The following is a 26,874-nucleotide window of genomic DNA, read 5'->3' as shown; positions in this document are numbered from 1 at the left end:
ACTGTACTATACTACAAACCACGTAATTTCGCGAGTGTTTTCTTACAGGCACAGCGAAGGACAGTCACGTGCCGGTGGTAGGACCCCGAAGAGCCAAGATGGCCGCCCCCGTGGCAGACGCCGGGGAGTTTGAAAGTTGGCTGAATGAGCGGCTGGACGCGTTGGAAGTGGATCGCGAGGTGTACGGCGCCTACATTTTGAGCGTGCTACAAGAAGAGGAGAGCGACGAGGAGAAAAGAGACGCGCTTCAAGGGATATTATCGGCATTTTTGGTGAGCTATCCGCCCGCATGTCGCACGTAGCCAACATGACAGCTGTTTTCTTCGCTCGATCGAGGTTTGTTGTTATTTATGGAACTCGTCACGGTTACACAAGAGATTCCTTAGCTATGAGCCACAAACCACACGGGCGTGGATTGTAAAAATCTTCTGATCAGACGTGATCCTGCGATGTTGCCTTGTTGTTGAGCTGAAATCGTTGTGTTCTCACTGTGCTATAATATGAAGGATGAAGAGGACACGCTGGAAGATGTCTGCCAGCAGATCATTAAACAATGGACTGAGTTCTGCAACCGCTCGGCCAACAAGCGGGATGCTGGAGATGGTAATTTGTAAATACTGTGTGCATAGTAATAAAGCTTCTCAAAAAGATGCAACATAAACAAAAGGATGGATTAGTTCAAGTTTTAAATGAGTCTCAACCACGTTCAATGAGAGTAACATGACTGCTTTTTATCTCCAACCAAGTTGAGGTCCAGGCCATCGCCAGTATGATTGAGAAGCAGGCTCAGATTGTGGTGAAGCAGAAGGAAGTGTCGGAGGAGTCCAAGAAACGCAAAGAAGCCCTCCTGGCGCAGTACGCCAACGTAACAGACGAAGAGGAATATCCTTCATTTTGCTACTAATTACTAAGAGTTCTGTCACATTTCTGGGCTTAAATCTTGGTGACGAAAGTCACTGCTACATTTGCTGATTTACATGTTTACTGTGAATTGTAAAGGCAAATTTCAAGATTTCCTTCCCTTGACTAAAAAAACTGAAGACGAAGAAGAGGAATCACCTAATGGGAATGTCATGCCCGGACCAGACAAGTGTATCCATTTCTGTGATGATGTCTTGAAAACTGAATATTTTTGTATGCGTTGTGGCAGGATATAGTTCGCTTCATTCTCGTGAGACCCATCCTATCTATTTTTGTCTATTTTAGTGGACAGTTGAGGTTTTTTGACACTTTTGAGTCACGTGACTAGAGGACATCCTGGCCTTTACAATTGTGTCTGAAATGTTCAAGTAGAGTCCAATTAACTTTTCCGATGAGACAAAATGGACACGACCGTAGACACAAATGAGTAAGTTGTGTTTCAGGGCGATAATGTGTCTTCCTGCCACCCGTTCTATCCTTGACCTCCATTTGGGGCATCAGCCATGTTCAAGAACACCAATGTGGAGGAGGTCCTGAACAGACAAAAGCAAAAGAGGGAACAGGCTCGCGAAGACGCCCAGAAGAAGAAGGAAATGGACAAGATGCAGCGGGAGAAGGACAAACTGGCCAAACAAGACAGGAAGGAGAAGGAGAAGAAGCGCACACAGAAGGGAGAACGCAAAAGATAAAAAGCAGGAGAAAGGACATTCATGTGTGTGTGTGTGTGTGTGTTGGGGGTTGGGGGGGGCATGAAATGTATTAAACAGATTTGTTTTCAAAAGTTTTGAGTCTAATTACATGCTATGATTAAAAAAAAAAAAAGATGGGAAAGAGACTGAGAACAAACACTTCTGTTTTAAAATTCTGTGTTTTGAAAATAAAACTTTTTGGAGTGATTGCAGTTATCTTTATTTTATATGCTTCAGTTGTACAAATGCAAAAACCCGACAACCACTTTAGAACCATTATGCTTGTAAACACAAGGACCAGAACGATCCGAATAAAGCTAGCTCGTATGAAATGTGAACGCAACAAGTTTCCTTGGCAAACAGAACAACTTTAAGACTGCAAAGGATAAAACATTTTCTTAGTAGATTTCAACAATGTTCAGAAAACATTAACATGCTGCATGTCTCCGACTGGCTTTGTGAAAGTACACTGATTAGGGATGACGGTAACAGTAATTGGAATTACTTTTAATAGCCAATTAAATTTAATTTTTAAAAAATCAACTAAAGCAAAACTGCAGAATACCTGCGTAATTTAGAAAAGACTGGGTCCAGTAATTACAAATGATTCTAATATGTTTTAGGACTAATGGTTGAGGGTGAACAAACCAATAAATACTTTTAAAGAACTCGTTTGCATAAATAGTTCATTTAAAGATCGATAAATTCAGGTTGCTTTAGAAAGGGTCCTTGATTAAAGATGTTGAATAGTCGATACACAACTCGACCTAAGATATCCTGAAGGGGTATTAAAACTTATTCAGCCATTTTTAAGTTATTTTATTATTTTAAGTTGTTTTTTTTGCCTAACCAATTTGTCAACTAAATTAGTTTTAATGTACAATTAACACCTTGAAAAAAACGTTTTTGTTGCTTGCCGTTGACTGAAAACGATATTACAAACGTCCCCGTGACCCAAACCCAGAAAAGAGGCGAGCTGTGTTCGGTCGTTACCTGAGTGCATGTGATGTCATTTTCAGTTGAAGGCAAGTGGAAAAATGGAGAAGGTATTAATTGCACATGATAAATAATTATCTAATTGTAAACAAAACGTTGTAAAAAACTTTTTGTTCTGAAGTTGGCAAGATAAGTTTAGTATCCTTTTAAGAATAAGCAAATCTCATGCACTGCTGGATCAAAAATTGGAGCTTTTTGGAGAGTTCTGATTTGGTCAATGTTTTGAATGCCTCTTAACTGGACTGCACATTAACTGCTAGCTGATGTAAGAAAATGACAAGCTGTTTGTGTGTATTTATTCCCTGTTTGCGTTGGGGTGCTCCTCGGGGTTCCTATCTGAAATGGGGGCGTTCATCGCGAGAGAGCACCAGAAGGCTTTCCGAAATTCCTTGTCGGGGTTGGGGCGGTCCTCCAACCTTATGAGGGTGAGCATAGTCATCTGGAGAGCGCACCAGAGATCCGTGCGAAGCCTCCTGGTGGTCTGAGTGAGATTCTTAAGGACTACGCCCCACAGCACTGCGTCTAGGAAGAAGGCGGCATTTCAAAGTCATTTTATTTGTACTTTTTTATTTTACATTTCCAGGGATCTATGCATCATTTAGAACTCCACAGAAGCAATGATATATATATTTTTGATATTTTGAGTTGACAGTTGTTGAAAGAATTTTATACTGCTTGTTCTCTTGTGACAATGTTAAAAGGGATACAGTATTAGGTATACTTATGCAGTCTTTATAGATAATAATCTTATTTAAGGTCAGTGTGTATAATAATTAATACAAGATTAAGTATTCACCAGTTTGTTAACAGCAGCCCAAATTGGTATATATGCGTTTTTAAGTGACTATGTACACTGTTAGTCATAGCTAATGTCAATTTTATGTTTGTTAGTTCTAAGTGGTGAACTTATGCGGCTGGTGTCTCGTTATGCAGCAAAAATTGTCACCTTTCGCATCCTGAATTTTTCTTTGTAACAAGACAATGTTTTTCTAAAGAGGTGTTTCATAACCTGAATTTTTCATAAGCCGTGACGTTCGTAAGTAGGTGTACCGCTGTAGATCAAGTTACCGTGATCGTCAGCGCTTGGCGCTCCACGCCACTGATCGGCGTTGGCAAGCTCTTCAATGCGTTTTGCCTGGACGTGAGATAAAGCCTCGTGATGATTTTTCAGTGCCAGGCGAATGTTAGCATGGAGAGGTACATTGCACACAGACTCCATTTTGTCCAAAAGGAACTCCACCTGCAAAGCATCGGACATAACACGCAAAAATCTGTTGTTTTGGGATCTGACAGCTGACGTAGTATCTCACGTTGGTCAGTTCTCTCTTCTGATAATTGATGAGACGGTCAAGTCTGGTGGTTTGGAGTGGAAGTCCGGGTGGGAGTGGCTGTGGCAGTGATGGCAATGTCCATTCGCCTGGAAATGTCTTGGCTAGGATGACACCAATCTGAAATGAAGAGCCAGGAGGAAGAAGAAAGTGATGAAAGTCACTTTTAGTAATCAATTTGATAGCTAAATTATTTTTCCATGTACAATTAATACATTAAAAAATACATTTTTCTGCCAAATGAAATTTTTGCTGGTGGAACCTAATGGCTCACCAGTTTTCTGGGTTTGCTCATTTTCACAAGCTGAGCTGTGATTGGTTGTTTCCTGAGGCTCGAGCACATGTGATGTAATCAGTCAGCAGAAAGTGGGATTTTAAAGTATTAATTGTGCATGAAACATGATTCAATTATCTAATTAACTATAGACAAAATATGAACGTTTTACTTCTGAAAAAGGTGTAATTACAGCAATATCCACCTGTTTTTATCTCTCTCTGGAAGCGGCCTTTTGTCACTTAAACACATCAAGTGTCCAAATGCCAGCGCTCCATTGATGGATTCAAAACAGGTGGATTTTGCTGCTTCATTCATATTCCACAAATGCAATAGTAATCTGAACGTTGTGGTTGGACTGATGGGGATGCACAGAACATATCAAAAGGAGATTTTTCGCTTGACTTTAACTTTACTATTTACTATATTTCTACAGAGAAAATAAAGAGGTTTTGCCCGAAACCCCCTCCCAATTATCTGCAAGCCTACCTTCTTCCTTTCCCCTTCCAGGTAGCCTAGCTGTTCAGAGCATTGATCCAAGCAGAGGTAAAACTGTACGACAAGTCCGTCTGGATTCTTTTGTTGTGAAACTTCCAAAGCTGAGCCGCTGTCTTTGCGAGCGCTAATTCCATTGTGAACCACTGAGCCCTTGACATGACCGCACAACTCCACGGTTCCGTTTACGGCCATCCCAGCAGGAGAACCGTTTCCGTGAGGCGTGGGGTCTTTCTGACACCTGATGGGCGGCTGGGTGAACCTTTTGGGGATAGCGTTGACATTAGCGGGACGTATAAACGGCTGCATGTTTTCTCCATTAAGTCTCTCCATGCCGCCCAGGGGGGCATTGTGTGGTCCCCTGTGCGTCTCCGCCACACGAGCAGCCGTTTGCGGCCTCTCTTCAGTGAAGCCAGACTTTTCTTTCTGCATCAGTGATTTTATCTTGTGCTGCCTCCGCTTGAAGCAGGGACTGGAGCACTGGGTCTTATTTGTATATATATTCTGGAAATGGTTGTGTGGATTTAAAAACACTGAAACGGGATTATATTCAGCATTTTCATTGCCGAGCGTTGACATTTCTTGAAATCCATTCTGCTTAAATGCTGGTCTGACATTTCGGCCCCCAAATTCCCCCTGCAGCTGTTTTTTGCTAAGCATTGGCATTGACTGGCTGGGGAATTTCCATTGCTCAGGTATGCTGTCTTCAGGGTATTCTGTCTTTCTTGCGATGTTTGGAAAACGTCCATACCGTCCTTGATTAGACTCATCAGCCCAGAAAGATCGCAAACCACTAACCAGTTGATTCATGTGTTCCGGCACGTCCTGCTCATTATTCGTAATGGTCTTTGTACTCGTCGTGCTCTCGTGATCAAAAAATGGTCGGCTCTCGTTTAGGAGCTGAAAAACATCACTGATTTGAGGGACGTCGACGATGGGGCGATGATTTGCCGGGTGCAAGTCAGTTGACTGGTCATAGTTGCTCTCCGGTGTCTGTGATGGGAAGTGGTTCGCCGTATTGGGAATGGGAAAAAATGGTGGAAATTTCTTTGAGTGGCTCCTGTAGCTATCGCGATCTCCATTAGAAACAGTTATTTTCCGGTGCGGGTTAGGAGAAATGCCACTGAGCTCCTGAGGGAACTGCTCATTTATCGGTATCGCTTGATATTGAACAAAAGCTTCCCTTGGATCATTGTTAGGAAGTGGCTCCTTGGGTTGAGAATAATGCAAATAGTCCTCTCTTGAAATCTTAGGACACCAAACACCATTGGCAATAGATGGGTTTCTACAAGGAATCAGAATTTGACACAGGTTATCATTTAAGACAGGTATCAGATTAACAGATTCATTGTGACCAATTAATGACAGTCATAGCTGATGCATTATTTTTTAATCACGTAATTTCATTTTTACTCTCTAAATATATGTGTCTGTATTTTGATTAGATCCCTTTTTTATGCATCAGGTTTCTTGTGCTTCAGTTTTTGGAGATGGAAAAGTTGACACTGATTGGCTGTCATTAAGTTTCACATAACCTGATAGACTCCTGGTTTGGGTGGGAGGGCAAGTGCAGGAGCAGAAGGAAGGCATGAATATTGCAGAAGAATGGTGAATTTACTTTAAAAAAAATGCCTCCAATACTAGAGGCTGCGGAAATTTGAACATGGGTCGCATTAAGCCCTCAAGCTGGACTTTGAACATGCCTGATTTAAAGTAAATTACATACCCCTTCTTGTAGAATCCACTCTGAATATCATCATCTTCATCCAAAATACTGGACACTAAATACTGCAAATCCTCTTCCTCCTCCTCAACGTTATTATTTTCATTGTTTTTTCTTTATAGGAAGAAAAGATTTAGTCATAAAAAGACCTGATATATTTTTTTGAACATGTAAAGCATAATACCTGCTTCTTATGCTGTTCAGTGCACAACTATTGAAGTCATAGGGATCATTGTGACCACTGGGAGACCAGAGCTTGAACTCTTCTGGAGGACGAAAACCTGGTGACTTGGAAACTGATGTATTTCCACCATTGCCACTGACACTTGCCTGAAATAAGAAAAAAAGAGAAACTGACAACACTCTACAATAATGATGATGGTAATGGAGTGGTCAACCCTTAAAGCAGGGGTCCCCAACCACTGGTTCGTGGCCCGTTTGTGACGTGGCCACACAATGAAACCGAGCCAATAAAATGAGCATATACGTCAATCTCCTCATCACTCCCACATGGTCGATTACCTTCTGATGGGTGATAATTGCTTGAGCTGGGTGATAATATGATTGAGAATTGTGCTATGACGGGCTGTGCGGAAATGTGCTTGACTTCGGTCAATCAGTCCAACGTCTTGTTTGTAAGTTGAAGTAAACAGAATCCGCCAGTAAATGAAAGATGAAGATCTCAACAGAACATAATAGTTAACCTAACCGAAACCAAATGTACAGCTAAACACGCAGCTGATGGCTAACCATGATGACTTGGTTGTCTTCTGAAGATTTTTTTTTTTCGTGTGACCGTATTTCAAGAGCGCCGGTGAGAAAATAGAGAAAGAAGCTGTTGTGTAGGTGTGTCAAAGAACAAACAAAAATAATTTGAAGTAGCACCCGAGTGATGAAATGAAACGAATGAAAATGCGAATACAGGATGAACAGCCTAAATGAGTAAACATTAGCTGTCAGTTTAGCCATTACTAAAGTCATTAAACCACTCAATCAAAGCAGCGATCAATCGTATCTTCTGAATATGAGAACGCATATTTGCAAGTAGCAATGACGTTAACACGGTAGGTATGATTATAACTTAAAATATATATTTTTTTACATTTACATTTTTAAGCTTATTCAGCATGGTGGCAGACCTATAAGCAGGTCTGCTTCACATGCAGAGGTTATGGGTTTGATTACAGCTGTAGCCTTCCTTTGTGGCGTTCGCATGTTCTCAGCATGAATGCCAGTGTTATCTCAGGATACTTTAGTTTCCTCCAACATTCCCAAAATCATCTATGGTACATATACATGGTACATATACATTTAAGAGTGCCAATGGTCATTCGCTTCTAGATGCCTCGCAATTGTTCTGGGTTTACCCCACCTACTGTCCAAAAAACAGCTCGGCTAGGCACCAGCAAGCCCACGACCTTAGTGAGGTCAAACGGCTAAAAAAAGTGGATGAATACCATTTTCCTTATTCTTGAGGGGTCTATTTTAAGATAGTTAATATGTTTCACCGGCCAACGAAAAGAATATGCATGTCTGTTACACAAAAAAGTTTGAGATGCCTTAAACATTACGAAATGTGCATTTCACAATGTTCGACCATTTGACACTATAAACACTTATATAATAAACAGATTCTTTTTTTTTTCAATAAAGCCAGACTTTTTTTTCTTTACTATTTCACAGTTCTGTTGGGTTCTAAGCCAAAAATGTTGGACTTTTGAAAAAACAAAAACAAATGTTATCTAGTAACAACGTCATTGGAGTTTTAAGTATGCACGTTACCTGTGAAATCTTACCTGACCGTAAAAGGAAGAGAAGAAAGCCTCGTCAGATGCCATTTGGAAACGGGACCGCCCTGGAAATTGACTCTTTATGATTATCCTAATGAGTCGGAACACGCAATAATAGTTATTAACTAAGTACACACTGTCAACATCATAGTTGGGTTTGGCACAGTCGTATCATTTTAATTACACGACGACGACTTAAGCTAGGCCAGCCATTTTGGCTGACTTTTTGGCTACTTACAAAAGTGATGATCCTATGTTGGCTATCAATTTTCTTACCATACTAGAAACGTCTAACAACGCAAAAAAAAAAAATGACGGTTTTTAACCAATCTTGAGTGAACTTACCTCGACAAATCTGTTATTCTGTCATTTATTGAGATGTCGTAAAATTAAAATAACCCTGCGTAGTAACTCCGACCCGGTAACGAGTCTTCTTGCTCATTGGTCAAGCCTTGACCTGACGTCCAATTAAAATAAAGCTGAAATTAACACGTTAGTAATTATACCATCATCGGGTTATTGTATAGTATATAATAATAATTTTATAATTTTCATTTGCAACGTGAATTTATTTTTAGTTATTACCTTCTAACAACAAAATTCCAAATGTTTACAACGCCAATAATAACATAAAGGTAAACGCACAGGAAAACTGCATAGCAGTGTATCACATTTTAACTTCGGTATATCAAAAATGTATCATTCTTTCTTGCGAGCTGGAAATACCCCAGTTGTTTTGTATGTTTTAAGAACTTAAAGGAAAGGAAATGCATTCAAAGTATATTCCGATTATGGCATTGCAGATGTATTGAACGGGATGTCTATTCTTTGTTTTTCCTAGTTATTGTGCAATTTCCAGAGGGCTTTGAGTAATACTTTAATTAAAATGTCAATATTTTCAAACGCTTACTCAACTGTTGGTGATGTGGCCGGTAAACTTGATGTGAACACTAGATGGGGACCTCCACCTCCTCATCCACGCACAGGCAAACTCGTAGGTCTGGTTACGTTTGGGAAGCCAGCTGTTGTTCAAGTTCGATGAAAACGCTTTCTGTTCCCGTAAAGCCTTTCAAAATAAAAAGCAGACCCTTTGGCAAACTCCGAAGACGTGGTTTTAGCCAGCTCAAAGTTACTTTTTAATGGCAATAAATCGCTATAGTAGATTCTATTAGCCACAGAAAGAATTGTGGTGTTTATTTTTGTCGCACCAAATGCAAAACATGCCTCTTTTTAGCGTTAGCAACCACTGCGCCTTTATTTTGAACGTCAGAACCAGATACGTAACTTGTCATGAAAGTCACTCGACAGGGGTGAGTGAATAGAAGTTTGGGAAAAGAAAAGTTAGCCAGCAGCACTCCTAAGTGAAGAGCAAGCACAAAGAGGACGAGGCTCGCGTTGTACGATCATCCCATACAACCTTTTCTATCACTTAGCCTGCTTGATGAGGCTTGTTCAACAGGCTTTTCATTGAATTCTCTGCTGTCTTCCAAATTGCCAAGATGATTTTGTGTGGGACTTTGTCAGTCCTTCTCTTTCTGCCTGTGGTGATATCAGCTCAGTACCAAGGAGACAACGGAATTGTCATCCCGGAGCATGGATTCTGCCAACCGATCTCCATACCCCTGTGCACGGACATCGCCTACAACCAAACCATCATGCCTAATTTAGTGGGCCACTACAATCAGGAGGATGCAGGTCTGGAGGTGCACCAATTCTACCCGTTGGTGAAGGTCCAATGCTCCCCTGAGTTGAAATTCTTCCTGTGCTCCATGTATGCACCGGTTTGCACCGTCCTGGAGAAGGCCATCCCGCCTTGCAGATCCATCTGCGAGAGGGCCAAGCAGGGCTGCGAGGCCCTCATGAACAAGTTCGGCTTTCAGTGGCCCGACCGGCTCCGCTGCGAGAACTTCCCCGTGCTGGGAGATGGACAGATCTGCGTGGGACAAAATGATTCCTCCGCCGCCACCGTCCCGCCCTTGCCCATCCCTGGCACCCAAGTCGTCTCGGGGGGGACCGAGAGGCCCTTCCGTTGCCCGACCGCCTTGGTGGTGCCCCCCTACTTGAACTACATGTTTTTGAAGGAGAAGGACTGCGCCGCTCCATGCGAGCCGGCTCGGGGCGGCGGGTACATGTTCTTCACCGACAAGGAGATCCATTTCTCACGCATCTGGATTCTGGTCTGGTCCGTCCTGTGCTGCGCGTCCACCTTATTCACGGTCACCACATATTTAGTGGACATGCAGCGCTTCAGGTACCCCGAGAGGCCCATCATCTTCCTGTCGGGCTGCTACACCATGGTTTCCATCGCTTACATCGCCGGCTTCTTCCTGGGGGACAAAGTGGTGTGCAACGAGAGCTTCAACCCGGACGGCTACAAGACCATCGTCCAAGGTACCAAGAAGGAAGGCTGCACCATCCTCTTCATGATGCTCTACTTCTTCAGTATGGCCAGCTCCATCTGGTGGGTCATCCTGTCCCTCACCTGGTTCCTGGCGGCCGGGATGAAGTGGGGCCACGAGGCCATCGAGGCCCACTCCCAGTACTTCCACCTGGCGGCCTGGGCGGTGCCGGCCGTCAAAACTATCAGCATCCTGGCCATCGGGCAGATCGAGGGCGACGTGCTGAGCGGCGTGTGCTTCGTCAGCCTCAGCAACCTGGACCCCCTGCGAGGTTTCGTCCTGGCGCCGCTTTTCATCTACCTCTTCATCGGGACCTCCTTCCTCCTGGCTGGCTTCGTCTCGCTCTTCCGCATCCGCACCATCATGAAGCACGACGGCACCAAAACGGAGAAGCTGGAGCGCCTCATGGTGCGCATCGGCGTCTTCAGCGTGCTCTACACCGTGCCCGCCACCATCGTCATCGCCTGCTTCTTCTACGAGCAGGCCTTCCGCCCGCACTGGGAGCGCAGTTGGGTCAGCCACAGCTGCCGCAGCCTGGCCATCCCGTGCCCGGCGCAGACGGGGCCCCGCATGACGCCCGACTTCACCGTCTACATGATCAAGTACCTGATGACGCTCATTGTGGGCATCACCTCGGGTTTCTGGATCTGGTCCGGGAAAACGCTGCACTCCTGGCACAAGTTTTACACCCGGCTGACAAACGGCAAACACGGAGAGACCACCGTGTAGGATGAAGGGCCCGCCGCAAGCTCTTGGACCCATTGATTTGTGATTTCCGTGGAGGCTGTGCTGGGGCGAGGAGGGAGGGAGGGCGGGCACGTTCTTTGGCATTCCCAACTAAAAAGGGTTTGGACCGAGCGACGAGCTGGATTAACGAAGCCCGAGCGGGACAGCCTGACTAAACAAACATGGCCGACGTCGCCATGTGTCGAAACGCTCACCTCCTCCTCCTTGGTTCCGTGATTCGGCAGCCAGGACAGGAGCACTTTGAGCATTTCACGTGTAATTAAATCCAAGTGTAAATAGTAATTGTAAAAAGTTTAAAGTATATATTTGTATTTAAAAATAATACTTCTGCTTAACTTTCAGTTCATCTGCTTCTTTTTTTGCACTGCAACAAAGCCAAATAGGTGCGTTAACTTTTTTTAAAGGGACACTGTGTAAGATTTAGAAAGTTTTTCAATAAAAAGGAACAAATTAAATGATTAGAAATGTCAAAAACCTGCAAATAAACGTGTTCCTAATGACCATCAGTATGTTTTAAATATTATCATAGGTCTAGTTATTATTGAATTACATTACATGGGGGAGGGCACTTTTCCGGAAGCGGCCATGTTTGTTATAGCTACGGACAAGGTAAATGCAGCACCTCCTGTTGTCCGCTGTAAAAAACTGTCAAAATCTTACACAGTGTCCCTGTAAGGAAGTTAAAAATACAGTATTCTATCCGGGCCATTTATCTAAACACAGCATTTTGATTCATCTCGGAACAGATGAAAATTACACCACAATTGCTGAGGGGGCTACCTAATGACCAATGGCCAAAATGGCCGCCGTTGACAAAGCTGCAGGCATGATGTCCCCCATTTTCAGAATCTGGTCATGAGATTTTAGCAAACTGAGCCCTCTACAACTTAAGTTCAATTTTCAAAATGGCCGCCCCTTTTGCATGTAAAAAAAAAAAAAAAAACCCAGGCTGATTTTACTGCTTAATTCATATTCCACAAACGCAAAACAGAATGCTGTGTTTAGACTACTGGGGTCTACATGGAAAAAAATCCACCTCAATTAAATCTACTATAGTTTGAGCCTCATTCATGATGAATGTTTGTTTGTAAAGAAAAAAAAAAACTCAAGATTGTTGTTAAATAATTTCAATTTCATTCAGCAAAATGTACAAACGACCCACTTTACTCCTGTTTGTAGTCACTTCATATAGAAGCTACTAAATACTTTCGATCATTATAAAACTAACATGATCATATTTTATTTTATATCAAGAAAAATTGGGTCACAAAGATTGCTGATAGAAATTGCTCACTTGATGTCACGCATTCATACTTCCTATTTTCCTGTTTGTATTTCTCTTGGCATCCTGGGAGGTGTTTGTTCTTTCCAAAACAGAACAACATCACAAATTGGAGATCTCATCTAGGATTTTGAATGCGGGCGGACAGGAAGCGTCATTTAGCCGCATTATGTGAGGCGGACATTGAACGTGGCACGACATGCCTTCTTGCGGTCTACTTAAAAAGCGTTATGCCTCACAGTCATACATGATAAAAACATCGATGTGATGACAACACAATTAAGAATCTTTCATTGTTGTAATGTTTTGAAAATATTGTAAGGCAATAAGTATCAGCTGCTGGCACTGCTAAACAAAACGTATGAATGCTTGACATCTTATAGTTAGGATCTTGTCACGTGTATATAAACTATACGTTTTTAGAATTGTAAAAGTTGGCATTTAAATTCAGCAGGATGTTGAAAAGAAGAAAATCGACTAAGTGCTAACCGCTATCGTAACATTTCCTTACATCATCTCAGCCGTATTTGTGGAGAACTTGTAGTCTGCTTGATACATGTAAACATTTTGTACAGTTTCTTACAAAATTTTCCCGAGATCATGTCAAACCAAAAATATGTGCCAATTTAAATGTGGAGATTAAACACCTACTTGTCAAACTGAATGTTTTATGGAGAATCTGTTCCTCCACACACTGATAAATCCAAAAGGTGGCCATTTTGTTTTCACAGAAAGGCTTGAGTTTCCATGAAATTTAATAAGTGTACAATAATTTTAAGTCCGGTCAAAACCATGAAGAAAAGTTCATTACTGTGTAATAAAAATAAAACAAGGCACTCTTTAAAGTAGAAAAATTGATCACTTTCATGCTATCCATTTGCCATTTTTCTGGAAAGCTACGTTTTTAATGTTAGCGTCTATTCTTAGCTTAACTAAAGACTCATCCAAGGGGCTGACTATGTGTGAGCTGAGTGTTGTTTTAAGTTTACTTTTTGTGGACAAGATTTGGGGGGTTTTGGACATAAAACGGGGCCTATGGCAATCACAAACCAAAACGTTCCTGCGAATTGGTCTCCATGATCTGTAATAACGGTACAATATTTTTCCGTTTCGTCATCACAATGAAAATAAGTTACTTACTGCAAAATATTACTAAAATAAACTAAAACAACCCTTTAAAGTCAAAGTCATGTGGTCATTTTCATGCAAGTCATAATCCATTATGTTGTTAGCGACGTTTTTAATGTTAGCGTCTATTCTTATCTCATTCAAGGAGTGGACTGTTGTCTTTTTTTGTTGTGACTTTTTGCAGACAACTTTTTAGGGTTTTAGACATTAAATGAGGCCAGTGGCAATTACAAAACCTTCCTGCGAATTGGTCTCTATGATCTGTAATGACAATATTTTTAGGTTTCATAACAATGAAGGTATTTATTTCTGTATACTGTATAATAAAACTACAATAAATTAAAAACACTCTTTAAAGTCGAAAAACATGGTAATTTTCATGCTAGTCATAACCCATTACGCTGTTTGCTATGGTTTTAACATTAGCATCTATTCTTAGCTTAACTAAAGCCTCATCCAAGAAGCTGACTGTTTTGTTTTTGTTTGAACTTTTGTGGACAACATTTTGGAGGTTTTAGACATGAAATGAGGTTAATGGCAATCACAAACCAAAGTGTTCCTGCAAAAGGGTCTCCATGACCCGTAATAACAACATTTTATAAGTTTTCAAATGTAATGGAAGTGATTTACTTTATAATAACACTAAAATAAAATAAACAACAAGTTAAAGTAGAAATATGTGATCATTCTCATGCTAGGTATTAGCTATTATGCGGTTAGCTATGTCTGTAATATTAGCATCTATTATTAGCTTAACTGAATACTCATCCAAAGAGCTGACTGTTTTGTTTTTCATTTGAATTTTTGTGGACAACAATTTGTGGGGTTTTAGGCACAAAAAGAGGCCTACAAACCAAAACATTTCTGCGCATTGCCATTTTTTTTCCCCCCGCAAAAGGTGGTTGTGAATGATCTTGCAATCTGTGAGAATGTGACCTCTCCAAATGGTGGCCCGCCTCACACATAGCACCACCAAGTGCAAAAAAAAAAAAAAAGAAAAGAAAAAAAAAACACCCCCTTTTGTTCGAGAGGCCGCGGTTAAAACAACACGGGGATCATCTGGCGAGAAACGCCTGCGCCATCGGATAGGCGTGAAACTGTTCCCGCCTGCCTGTTTGTTGGAGGGAGTAGAAAAAGAAAGAAAAAAAACAAGGTGGTTTCAGCGTTACTTCTCGGCTGCCAAGCTGGAATCCCCCAAGCTGTGCTACTCGGCTCCAATGGATGCATCCCTGCGCTGATGTCATGAAGGCCATGGGTGTGTGCGTATGTGTGCGCGCATGTATTTGGTTGCTGGGGAGGGAGAGGCGGGAAGCTGATCCCCCCTCGCCTCGCAGGCAGAGAAGCTACGGGGCTCCAAACGTACCATTGTGTGCGCGCATGTAATCATATTAGTTTACCGGGAGCCCGGAGAGTTTCTATGCGGTCTCCTATGACCTGCCGGACAAGAGCGTCTTTCTTGCGTTCTTATCTTCTATCTGGGCTTGGCTACAGATGGGCTTGAACAACAGGCGGTTAGAGTTGATGAAAGGTAGGAAGAGATACTGGAGGGGTGGAGTAGCGGGGCGAGACATAAATCGACCTGCGCCTGTCTTTCTGGCTGTCTATTCTAGCCCTCTCACCTCCCCCTCCTTGCTTTCCTCCTCTCTCCGCTCAGATGAATGGAGGGAATGTGAGTGAGTCAGTGGAGCGGCGCTAGGCCTCGGCCTCCAGTGACAGACAGTCTCCAGTGCGCTGCTCACTTCAAAGTGCTGCTGAAACCTGACTAGCTCCTTGTAAACACTGCCGCCTGGCCCCCAAAGCCCCAACTCCCCCTCCCCCTTCCCTGCCTCCCTTCACTTCCTGCGCTTAACTCAACTTAATGGCTGGCTTGTTTGGCTTTGCACCCAAGCAGAGAGGCGAGCGAGGGAGAATGGCTCCGGGAGGACGGCGAGAGGGATTGTTTCAGGGTTTGGAGAGCCTGATGGAAAACCTGCGTTTGCAGTGGACGGAGGAGAACACACCCCGGTTCAAATACCAGCTTTTTCCTTTTTCATGCAAACTGAATGAACGTAATGTGGCCTGGTAAGACCAAAGAGGCTCAACCGTGTTTCAATGATACACCGCTTTTGAAATATGTTTTTCATCTAAGTACCCCCTAACCAGCCAAGGCATTTTTGCATTTGAAAAAAAAAAAACATACTTCATGAAAATCGTGAGTGATTTATTAAACGCTGGAACAACATTGGCACGCTGGAACAACATTTGCAGTGGTATTTCAACTTATTTTATTCAGCAACGCCAGAAGATACATTGCATTACATCAACAGCTTTCTTTCATGCTCATCTTTCGGAAAATTACGCCAATAATGCAGTTCTTCTCAAATAGTGGATTGCCCCCCCCCTGGGGTGGGGTGGGGTGGGGGTGCGGGGTGTCATATGATCCCAGGGAAAAGGCTTTTTTTTTAATTGCAATAAAAAGAAACTGCCATCTTTTTTTTTTTAATTTTAGGCACTTTGATGCATTTTTTTCCAGATTTAGACCAAACTGTAACCTGTATAAAAGCTGGACAAAAAGTAGTTAAAAGCTGTTGAAAGTTAATATATATCACTTTTTTCTTTTATCAATGTGAAAAGATTTTAGAGATAATTTTATTTATAATCGTCGGCGAGTGTTGGCGTGCAAAAGGTTTTGGTTTTTTTTTCCCCCAAGGGAGGCTCTGCAAAATATAATTGAGAAGCACTGCACTAAAGACAATGCACATCTTTATAAAACTTTAAAAAAAAGAAAAGTGAAAAAGAGTCATGATAAAACAATTTGGCAACAAGTTGCTATGTTCCGATTCACTAGCTCTTGATTTGACCATACCAGAAGACATTTTGACATCAAAATATATTTTTTCCATGAAAAACAGGAAGGAAATACCTAGAGCGAGGGCATGCAAAAAAACACAGAAAAATTAGAAATGCTAATCTGTGAGTATTAAACTGTAGACGTTGACAATATTTTTATATGGCATTATATATTTTCCACAAAAAACTGAAAAAAAAGTAATAGGAAAAAAAGCCCCCCCCCAACAAAAGAAGAAACAAAAGAAGAAAGAATGCCAAACCACGAATACTGAACAGCAGGGGTTAACTAAGTTGCAATATCACCATTCACCACTAGATGGCAGACATGCCTTAGCTGCTCTTACACAGCACATTTTGTAAAGTACATTTTACATTTGGTCTCTTTTTGACACAGTAAAATAGTAAAGCATTATTTACACTGCTCTGAATATTTTACTCTCTTACACTAGTCTGCCATCTACCTTTAAATTGAGATATTACAACATAACACAATATTAAACCCCTGTGGTTCAGTACTTGTGGAATGAGATTTATTTTACCTTTGGAGGAAGGAGGGGGATATAAAACATTCAGAGTAAATCAAAGTTTAACTTTTGCTTTTAAACTTTACTTACTTCTGTTTAGACTGGAGCCAAATGTAAAATGTAGAACAAATTTTACTCTTAGAAGAGAGTGAAATATTCAAAGTAAATCCAAAGGTAATGTAAATGCACTCTTTTTTGACCTTTAGAAGTAAAATGTGCTCTACACAAAATACTGTACACCTGTTCTTAGACTGCCCAATGCTACAACATGAGTAAAGAGTTTCTGAGTTACATGTGGCAAAATGGCCGCCCCGAGATGAACAAAAGGTGTATTTTGCTGTTTAATTCATATTTCACAACTGCAAAGTTAATCAGAATAGCAAGTTTAGACTAATGGGACTGCACAGAACATATGGTAAAACCATTTTAGGGGACTTGAATGCCCCTTTAATGTGTTTTTGCTAAACGTATCCCCCCCACTACCCCCCTTTGCACATCAGACAAACCTGGCATTTGAACAGGCCTGTGTTGACTTTCTAATCCAGCGCATTTGAATCCTTTTGTGTGCGTCCAAAAGAGAAAATAGGCGTGCATTCTTCCTGATGATGTTGATATTTCAGCTAAAGGTTATTGCGTGAGACCTTGAAACATCTGGAAACAGAATCAGATGCTTTGCCATTGACTCATCCAGGTTGCCGTCTGGCGGCGTCTTGCAGGGTTGTCGTTGATGATGATGATGATGATGATGACGATGATGATGATGCGGACGGGATCATTCACCCGGCCTTCACTTTTCCGTCGACACCCGCTCCTTTTGTGTGTCTCCCGCGTCTCTGAATTTGGCTCCTTGCACGCTAAAGTGGCGCTAGCTAGCTTGCTGGAGGGCAAGAAGCAACAAGCCGGAAGATTGCGCCCGGAGACCTTTATTGTGATGTTGCTCTTAATGTAAGCAGGCCTTCTTAGAGGAGGGATCATGTTCTGAGCGCCCTCGCCTGAAAGCGCCACATGTTCTAACTCTTTGGGGACGCACTGGGTTATCCCACTAATATCGGGCTTGTATAAAAGGTGGTTTGAAGACAAAGCGAAAGCGAGGGGAGGAACTTGCAGACATGCAACCGAGCCTGTTTCTCATCACGACCTGGCACGGGCCCAAGAAGAACTCAACCTCTGCACTCTGGATTAGTTGCAGTCATACATTATGATGAACCATAGGGGAGCAGCCGACATTTTCCAGAACACATCTATCCGTCCCGCGCGCCCTTGAAATCTCCAAAGGAAGTCCAGGATGTTCTTACCCCCCCCCCTACCCCCACCGACTCGCCGCGTTCCAATGGCCGCCGTTGAGAATTGGGCTGAGCTCAGCACGCTGGCGCATCACTTTTTGGACTTGGACGCCAGACTCTAACCGCGAGGAAGGATTGTGATACAGCCGCACAGAGCTCACTTTTTGCAATGTTCAAAATGTGCGGTCAACCGAAATAACGCGCCGTTGTGGCGTCCAGGCGATGGATAGACACTCGCTGGCAGCGGGTCAACAAGGACTTCTTGATCAAAACACTGATGGACATCTTCGTTCAAATATTTCACATAAATTGTTTCAATTTAGGGAGGAAACGAGTCTTTGGGAAATTTGAGTACCTCAATTGTTTTTAATATTCTCTGTTGTTTACAACTTTACATTCTGTCAAGTTATTATTTTGGGCTAATTAGCACACCATGACAGCGCCGAGAATGAACTGACAGTGGTTGCAGCACACCCAGCTATTTATGAAAACCACATGAAAGAAAGAGGGCGCTGATACACCATTATAATAATTCATAAGAAGTGGAATAATTCCAATGCATATCTTACTTTATTTCATTTTGATATTGGTCTTTATATCAGATTTCAAAATCATGCTCAATTGTAATTGAAGAATGCTCAAAAAGACTGAGATGACACTGTCAAAGATCATTAACTTTATGCAGCCGGTAACCGGTGTCACCAGCTAGTAGCTAGCAGCTAGCTACTAGCAGCTAAAGCGCCTGGGCTGAGCTAACAACTTCATTTTCAAAGGCAGTATAGTCAGCAAAAAATGACCTAAACAGCCGCAGTTCCTACTGTTCCAGTTTGAACAAATCAGGCTTACTCAAATGTTCTGTTTGTGACGCCAAAGGTCCTACTGAGGTTCTGGCTTCACGTCCCATAGTTACTCAAGTTTTGAGCCCGCAACAATAAAAAATTTCAGACTCAAATGTGCTGCCATGACTGTCTAATCAAAATTGGCAAAGCAGGTTGATGTAACTTTAACGATATTAGCAATGCGAAGGTTTATTTAATCAGATTTCAATTTCGAGCCAGCTTGCCAACAATAACGTCAGCCTTTGACGTCAGTGCGTGCTAATTTGGGCTAAACCTGTATGTTTTGATTTTGACACATTTATTATTCAGCTTCTCTGATGTAATTCATTTGCTTCTGTCATGTTATTGTCTCATGAAGGCCAATACAAGAGTTTTTTTTCAAATTCACAATGCGAGGGATTTTTTTTATAACCCCTGCGAAGCTAAATAAATTCACCGAATTATTAGGTACATGTCTAAGAATGATGTGGCCCAGTTTTGCACCACTGGCATTAAATAATACCCTATTGGACAAAATGCTTAATTAAAATGACTGATTCAAAAGGAAGTCCGGTATTTTCTTTAAGAATTTGCAGGTATGCTCCAACATAAATCACCAAAACGGTGATTGATCGGATTGACGAGCCTCCGGCCATATTGCCCTGATAATTAGATCAACGTGTAGGTCACGCCTTAGCTTTAATAGTAATTGGAGAGTGGCTTCACTCCGGCCTTTCCTCCTTGCTTTGCTTTTCCTGGTGGCTCATTTTCACGCCTTGTGCACACCATTTGTCTGCTATTTTATTGCTCGTAGGCTGCTCGGGGGAGGCCATTAGAGGGGCTGCAGGAGGGGGGTACAGTCTCGCAATGGCAGAGGGGGTATCTGGCCCGGACTCTTTAAGGGAAGGCGGTGCGTGTTATCAGGCAAGAAGAAGAAGGACGACTTCAAGAGCCCCTCCAGCTGCTAAGCCGAGAGGTGCCGACAGCTGTCTGACAGATATTTTGGGAGCCTGGAGCATGCCTGGGATAATAATGGGCTTGATTGGGAGGAGTGTTTGTGTGTGAGCGTGTGTGTGTGTGCATGCAGGCAATGGAATGGTAAATGTGCAACCAGATACCACAGCGCGAACACATGCTCGCCACTGTCTCCAAAGCTTCGGTAGCGAATGATAACAGACAAGGAGGCAGCGAGTTATTGTGTTGGACAATTAAAGCTCTCGTGGTTAGGCAGAAATGTTTGTTTTTAGGAGGCAAAATGTGTTCACACTTAAGACAACAAGCAGCTACCGTAGTGATATTTAGGGAATCATTTTGCTGCTGGATACGCCCCATAAAAACAAACAAACAAAAAAAATGGATATGCCAAAACAAAATTATGAGAGGGACTTCCTGCAGTGATCATAAAAGGGCAAAAGTCACGAAATAATTTTGGGGAAAAGTAGTAATATGACAATAACTTTTTTTTTTCATAGAAATAAAGTTTTGATGCTTCAATGGTGTGCAAGGGGATGGGCTAGGGGGCGGAACAGGGCCACAAATATTTGGGATTCACCATATATATATATATATATATATATATATATATATATATATATATATATATATACAGTATATATATATATATATATATATATATATATATATATATATATATATATATATACACACACACACATATACACATAAAAAAAAGAGTAATTTCTTTAGATAATTCATGAAAAAAATGTACATTTTACAGTCGTAATATAACGAAAATATTACACACACACAATGTCCCAAGGAAAACAAAATATAAATCACAAGAATATTAAAAATAAATTGAAAAGAAAATGGTTGTTTAATGGAAGGGTTTTATGTTACAAATAATAAGAAATTCACAGGATGGACAAATAATTTTAATATTTCAGGGGGAAGTGGTGGCAACATGGGGGCCAGGCGTGGCCGTAACCACCCTCCAGAAAAAAAGTGTGGCTGCATATATGATTTCAATGATGGTTTTATTTTTCAAGGTAAAAAAAACATCCTGAAAAAGTCAGAATGTATGATAGCAAAGTTATATCTTAAAAAAAAACTTATAACAAAATGACCTGAAAATTGCACAGAAATTATTTTACACAAAAGGGCATGATGAAAGTTTAGGTGAAAAAAAAGACATTTACAGCTACAAAAAAGTGCTGGTTTAGGTTATTCATGAAAATAAACTTTCCACTTGAAAAAGTTTTCCACCCAAAAAATGTCAACTTGTCAAGTGCAACATTGTTGGCTCGGAAAAATATTGAATATTTACTATCATAACTTTTTCTTTCTTCCAAATACACAAAAACAACATTAATGCATATCCAATTCAAGTCCAACTGTGGTCACTTTTGCAACATTAACTCCTTTATTTGCTTCCCAGCTTCCAGTAAGCCTGATTCCTATTGGTCCATGCTGCCGCTTGGACACCTATATGTGTATCAGGTACCCCCCCCCCCCCCCCCGCCCCCCCTCCACACACACACGAACACGCAGAAAAATGCTCTAATCCGGTGTGCAACTATAATTTCTCTCCCATGAGCGTCTGCGGGGCCCGGGGCTTTGATGATGACTTATTGAGTAGGCTCCTCTTTGGCGAGCGTGGCCTCCACTCCCCCACCACCCCCACCAACTCCCAACCCGCTGTTTAAATGGAGGCCCTCTAAACAGCCCTGTCTAAGGAATTTACAGCCCTGGCCCGGTCCAGCAGAGAGAAAGAGAGGGCAGCGGGGAGGGAGGCACACTGCAGCCTTGTCCCGACACAGCCAAGAGGGGAATGAACAGCTTCGGGCAAGGTGTGTGTGTGTGTGTGCGTGTGTGTGCTTCTCCTGGACCTCTGTGTGTGTTCGCTTGCGCCTTGTGCTGCTCACTGAGATGGGTGTACGTCCAAGATGAATGAGCGAGCGGTTATAGGAGCGCTCTCCAGCTCTGTCGGATCTCTGTAATTTCATGTAATCACTTCCATGTGGGCCTGACAGCAGGAGCCAGCCCAAAGGTGCACACGTGCCCCCTCCCTCCCCCCACTTAAAAAAATGTTTAGTGCTGGGCTATGCTATAGCGTTGAGATCAAACTAAGATAATACAGCGGGCGCCTGGTTAACAAGATTAATCCGTTCCGCGGTTCGCCGTATGGCGGGTGATCCAATTAGCTAATGCATGTAAAATCCCAGGTAAAAACATCAAATTTGTACATACATATTAAAAATTGGTATCAAAAGGGTATACTAAGCACTACATATATATAATACACATGTATACAATTAAACAGCATCATAAATAAAAAATATACCTAAGGATTTATTTACCTTTGGTTGATGTGAGGAGCTTGTTATGGCCCTACTTCCTAGTGAGAGGCTAGGCTAGTTTAGCCTTCTTCGTATTTCTTGATTATCTCCAGCTTCGTTTCCATATAAATCATCTTTTTATTTCTCTCTCTAACATCACTAGCAATCTTGGGACCCATGGTTAACCAATTAAAATTTGAATTAAGCACTACAATGCACAATAATGACCACATTGAAAGCACTCTCAAATGAGATCATGTCTTTAGGCAGCCATCTTTGTGACCCTGTGCGCCGACCAATAGTAGACCAGTATATTAGGGAGTTATGACACCAACCAATAGCAGACCAGCATTGCAGTGACGTAGCGGTGACCCCGTGTATAGGCGAATAAGTGCACGCTAACCACCATGTTGGATGTGTCCCACACACTGACGGCCATGTTGGATGTGCCGCAAGGCGAAAGAAATGGTGTAAAGAGGGGTCATGTGTGGTCATGTTTTCAATACCATGATTTAATTACATCTATTTTATTCTATGTTTGTTTTTGTTTTGTTCTTTTTTGTTTTTTTTGTTTTGTTTTTTTTTACATAAAAGATTGTGAAAATGATCGTACTCTTTATAAGAGCAAAGCTCTACTGTTTTTTTTTTTTTTTTTTGGTAATGGAAAAAAATGGCATGATTTGAACAATTCAAAGTCGACACAGTATTAACAATTAATTGTTAATGAGTTTGTTCCAAGAGTTTTGGCAATCTTGTCTCCAAAACTGAATTTGAGTAGGATTTTTTTTTTTTTTTTGGACCTCAAAAGTCGGCGTGGCAATTGAGGCCAATTTAAAAGACTTTGGCAGCGCGAGGAGATGATTGCTAAATAAGAATTTCTTGGGAGAGGTTTTCTTTCAGTTGTTTTGGAGCCTACTTCTGTCCCGAGGTTTATTGACGTCACAAGGCTCACAGTTGTGATGGCGAAGAGCGCCCTCTGCTGTTATTATGCAGTCGAAACAAGAGTTTAAAGGGATAGTCCACTTCAGGAGTAAACACAAAATATTGTTCGATAGTTCAATTGATAACTGAATTATTTTTATGTACAAGTAATACTTTTAAACCACAGTTTTCTTTCCACTGACTGAAATTGACCACGTGTGTTCGGGTAACAACCAACCACAGCTCTATTGTGGGTCATGTGGCAATTGCACGCTGAGCTGTGATTGGTTGTGACCTGAGCCTTCAGTTTGTGGAGATTAAAAAAAAAAAAAAAAAAAAGAACATAGTTAAGATGCACCAATCGAAGCAGCGCTCTCGATTTTGTTGTATACCCGATATACAACGACAAAAAGCCATTCTATTCTTTTAATACAATAACAACATATTTATTTATTTATTTATTATTATTTTACAAAAAGGTGCAATGGGGGGAGTAAAGATGGATTTTTTTTTCAGATTTGTTTTTAGACGAGATTGTACATTTTTAGTTCACAGCAAAAAGGATAAAGTAAAAATCATCCATGTTTTAAATAGGCATAACATGATGACAAGAATAACTTCAATGCAACATAGTTTCTTCACTTGGCCTCAAAATTAAATACAATTCTCTATCCTGTCATGGTGCTCCCTTTCAAAGTTCACTCAGACTGTGGATGAAGTATTCCGAAAACAATGTTGTCTACTCCCCACATCTCTGCCCACGACCGGAGGCCACCCTGACATTGGTTTCCGTATGTCTGGGACAAGCAGAATTCGGGTCAAAGTTCAGCAGTTTCACAGCCCCTTGCAAGCTTGGTCATGCCCATGCTAAAAGTCATGAAGTCATTTTGTGTCCTGTTGAAAAAAAAAAAAAAAATGGTGTCCTGTTGCTAGTTACTTGGATTGTGCTGTAATGCAGGTGAATAGACGATAGAGGGCACTGCTGCTCAATAGTACAGTTTGCTCATGAAGTGTCATTGACAATTAAATTAATTTTAGGTGTCCTGATGCTGCATCTCTGTAGCTCATTGAGAAGCAAGGCCTGGAAGTCTTTTTTTCGTCTTGTTTTTTTTTCTGCGATAACTCTGCTAATCGTCATGATGTTGGGTGGATCATAACAGGATACACAAAAAAAGGTTCAATGACCCACAAATTTAACAGGAAGTCAGCTATTTTGACGTGACAGAAGCATTTCTCACCCACTATCACCAGAAAGTTGGAAACATAGTCATTGCCACCTGTTTCACTTATACATTAAGATGGCTGGAAATGCACCCTCCCCACCCCCCACCCCCCAAAAAAAACACAACAAAACAATAAATATAGGTTGCACAAAAAAATTAGGTGTCTGTGAGTGAAATTCAGCAGGAAATAAGTCAAGAGGTTTGGTATGAAGTTTTCATTTTCTATTGAGTAGACACATGTCCTGAATTCAATAGGAAGTTGGCTGTTTTGGTTTGAACCATTCAATTCTCATTCATTAGCATCTCCGTTGAAAATGTGAAAAAATAGCCCCCAATACTAGGTAATACTGGATACCCAATTTATATGAAATTTGGTGGACATGTCTATCATCACAATACACAAACCCATTCCTGAAATTAAACAGGAAGTCGTCCATTTTGAGGTATTTCTCATTCAGTAACATCTCTGAAAATTAAAAGACCCCAACAATAGTTCCACCAATATGAAATTAGGTGGACATGTCTATTATCACAAGACCCATAAAAAAGTCTCAAGAACTCATTCCTGAAATTAAACAGGAAGTTGACCATTTTGGGTTGAAGCAGTCATTTTCCATTCAGTAGCATCTCCTTTGAAAACCCTACTATGGAATTCATCCGAATACGGTGAAATTGAAAGCAGGTGTGATGGACATACGTGAAAAATTGCAAAGCTCTCCTTCCATTGGCTTCAAACTTTGATCATTTTGAGGATTCCGTACAAAAAAAAGTTGTGAAGGCCTTTTTCAAGGCTGCATGCTTTCTTTTCATTCCCCCCCTTAAGTAACAATAAAAGGAGGAAATAAGTCTCTGCAATTCAAGCATGAGCGATTTCCACGCCATGAAATGATGAACTGTGTGATAGCAAAACTGCCCACATTGTTTCTGGACTTTGCAGCAACGATTAAAAAAAAATGCAGATAAGAAATGAGATAGTCATCTTCTTCCTTGCATGCAATGACTACACACAATCTTGCTTTGACTGCAAACACACCCCAAAATCTCACATTTAAATGTCGCATTAACCCTGTGCGGTATTTTGTCCAATCCCTTGATTTTTACATTACAGGGAAAGCATTGAAAGAAAGGAGCTGAAATTTCACCCGGATGCTGTCAACATGTCAAAGTGCAACACGGCACGGCAGCTTAGTTATCACACTAGCTAAGAGTTTGTCATCTCTTGGCTAAAATACTGCAAGAACGATGTGAAAGAAAATGACCAAAAAATGGACAAAAAAGTGGACAAAGGTTAAAAGGTCGTCATGTTGGTTTCCAGAGAAAATTCTTTCCTGCCTCTTCAGTGTAAATCTGCAGGCGCAATCTGGACCCGTATTCATGTTGACACTGGAGCAGCCGTGATGGGGTAATTGCAAATCACAGCGCTTGTTTTTCCAGGGAAGAGTAAAAGACCCGCATGCATTCCATGCTGATCCAGGGGGGAAAATAGTGAGACAGGCCCTGGACTCTATTGTGATACTGTATTTATTTTTCAACAATATATTTCCTTATTTTATGTAAATGGAGTCATTAAAAGGAAAAGTGTCTCTTTTACCAATAAAAAAAAACTCCCACTTTTTTTTTTTTAAATAAGTGTGACTATTATGAAACAAGCGTTAGAAGGGAAAATGTTTACATGCGCCCCCATGAGGCTAAACATGGAATTTTGATAAATTATTGCCTTTGTGGAATATGAACAACCAGGTATCCATTTTACTTCTTGCTATCGGCTGAAAATGACATCACAGTCGCTCAGGGATTAATCACACATGCCTCACCTGTTTTCTGAGGAGGGTCATGTGACATTTGCAAGCTGAGACCTGGTTGGCTGTCTGTTATCATAGTATGCAGAAAAAAATGTCTGAAGGACTTACCTCCAAACAGAAAGTCGACCATTTTGATTTGAGGCGGCCATTATTATTGTTGTATTATATCGACAACTGAGTTGTTATTGTGAAATGTAAAATAAATAATATGGGCGCATGAGGTTGATTTTTTTTTTCTTTTTTCAGTGTGACTCCGGCCACTTTCGCGAGTTTTGTCATCCGCTATGAGTCACACCTAAATACAAAGCCTGCCTGTCCGTCAGCCGCTTTTACCGTTACTGTCATTTGTAATCCTCCCAAAAAGGGACAGACGGTGAGCTGAAAGGCAACATGAGGTGTTTAT

At 41.4% G+C, this 26,874-nt stretch overlaps 3 protein-coding genes and 1 long non-coding RNA gene across 4 annotated transcripts; 3 read left to right on the top strand and 1 right to left on the bottom strand.

Annotated features, from left to right (window-relative positions):
- Positions 1-66: 66 nt before the first annotated feature.
- Positions 67-1,818, top strand: ccdc43 (coiled-coil domain containing 43). Its single transcript, XM_088436525.1, has 5 exons — positions 67-272; positions 507-603; positions 747-882; positions 1,037-1,092; positions 1,423-1,818. Exons 1-5 carry the CDS (start codon positions 99-101, stop codon positions 1,608-1,610), a joined length of 651 nt encoding a protein of 216 aa, XP_088292651.1. The 5' UTR covers positions 67-98; the 3' UTR covers positions 1,611-1,818.
- Positions 1,815-8,642, bottom strand: meioc (meiosis specific with coiled-coil domain). Its single transcript, XM_088436522.1, has 8 exons — positions 8,562-8,642; positions 8,223-8,307; positions 6,611-6,756; positions 6,430-6,540; positions 4,698-5,988; positions 3,917-4,054; positions 3,675-3,846; positions 1,815-3,128 (listed from the first exon to the last, which is right to left on the bottom strand). Exons 2-8 carry the CDS (start codon positions 8,262-8,264, stop codon positions 2,902-2,904), a joined length of 2,127 nt encoding a protein of 708 aa, XP_088292648.1. The 5' UTR covers positions 8,265-8,307; positions 8,562-8,642; the 3' UTR covers positions 1,815-2,901.
- A 946-nt stretch (positions 8,643-9,588) lies between these two features.
- On the top strand, positions 9,589-13,308 carry LOC148410354 (frizzled-2-like). The gene has a single exon (XM_088436524.1). It carries the CDS (start codon positions 9,716-9,718, stop codon positions 11,342-11,344), a length of 1,629 nt encoding a protein of 542 aa, XP_088292650.1. The 5' UTR covers positions 9,589-9,715; the 3' UTR covers positions 11,345-13,308.
- A 1,834-nt stretch (positions 13,309-15,142) lies between these two features.
- On the top strand, positions 15,143-15,887 carry LOC148410353 (uncharacterized). Its single transcript, XR_015868227.1, has 3 exons — positions 15,143-15,300; positions 15,427-15,544; positions 15,664-15,887. It is a non-coding gene; the product is annotated as an uncharacterized LOC148410353 (long non-coding RNA).
- Positions 15,888-26,874: the final 10,987 nt, after the last annotated feature.

The sequence above is a fragment of the Hippichthys cyanospilos genome, chromosome 16 (genome assembly GCF_059441005.1).
Source record: "Hippichthys cyanospilos isolate Australia breed blue-spotted pipefish chromosome 16, RoL_Hcya_1.0, whole genome shotgun sequence".
NCBI classification, from domain to species: Eukaryota; Metazoa; Chordata; class Actinopteri; order Syngnathiformes; family Syngnathidae; genus Hippichthys; species Hippichthys cyanospilos.
Note: the sequence above shows the minus strand (reverse complement) of the source record. Positions and strands in the feature narration are given on the sequence as shown.

Coding starts and splice junctions, on each gene's coding strand:
- ccdc43 (XM_088436525.1), top strand. CDS start 99: ATGGCCGCCCCCGTGGCAGACGCCGGGGAGTTTGAAAGTTGGCTGAAT. Junction 273..506: donor GGATATTATCGGCATTTTTG/GTGAGCTATCCG, acceptor TATAATATGAAG/GATGAAGAGGACACGCTGGA. Junction 1,093..1,422: donor CATGCCCGGACCAGACAAGT/GTATCCATTTCT, acceptor TTGGGGCATCAG/CCATGTTCAAGAACACCAAT.
- meioc (XM_088436522.1), bottom strand. CDS start 8,264: ATGGCATCTGACGAGGCTTTCTTCTCTTCCTTTTACGGTCAG. Junction 6,757..8,222: donor TCTCTTCCTTTTACGGTCAG/GTAAGATTTCAC, acceptor TTCTTATTTCAG/GCAAGTGTCAGTGGCAATGG. Junction 3,847..3,916: donor AGAAGAGAGAACTGACCAAC/GTGAGATACTAC, acceptor GATGCTTTGCAG/GTGGAGTTCCTTTTGGACAA.
- LOC148410354 (XM_088436524.1), top strand. CDS start 9,716: ATGATTTTGTGTGGGACTTTGTCAGTCCTTCTCTTTCTGCCTGTGGTG.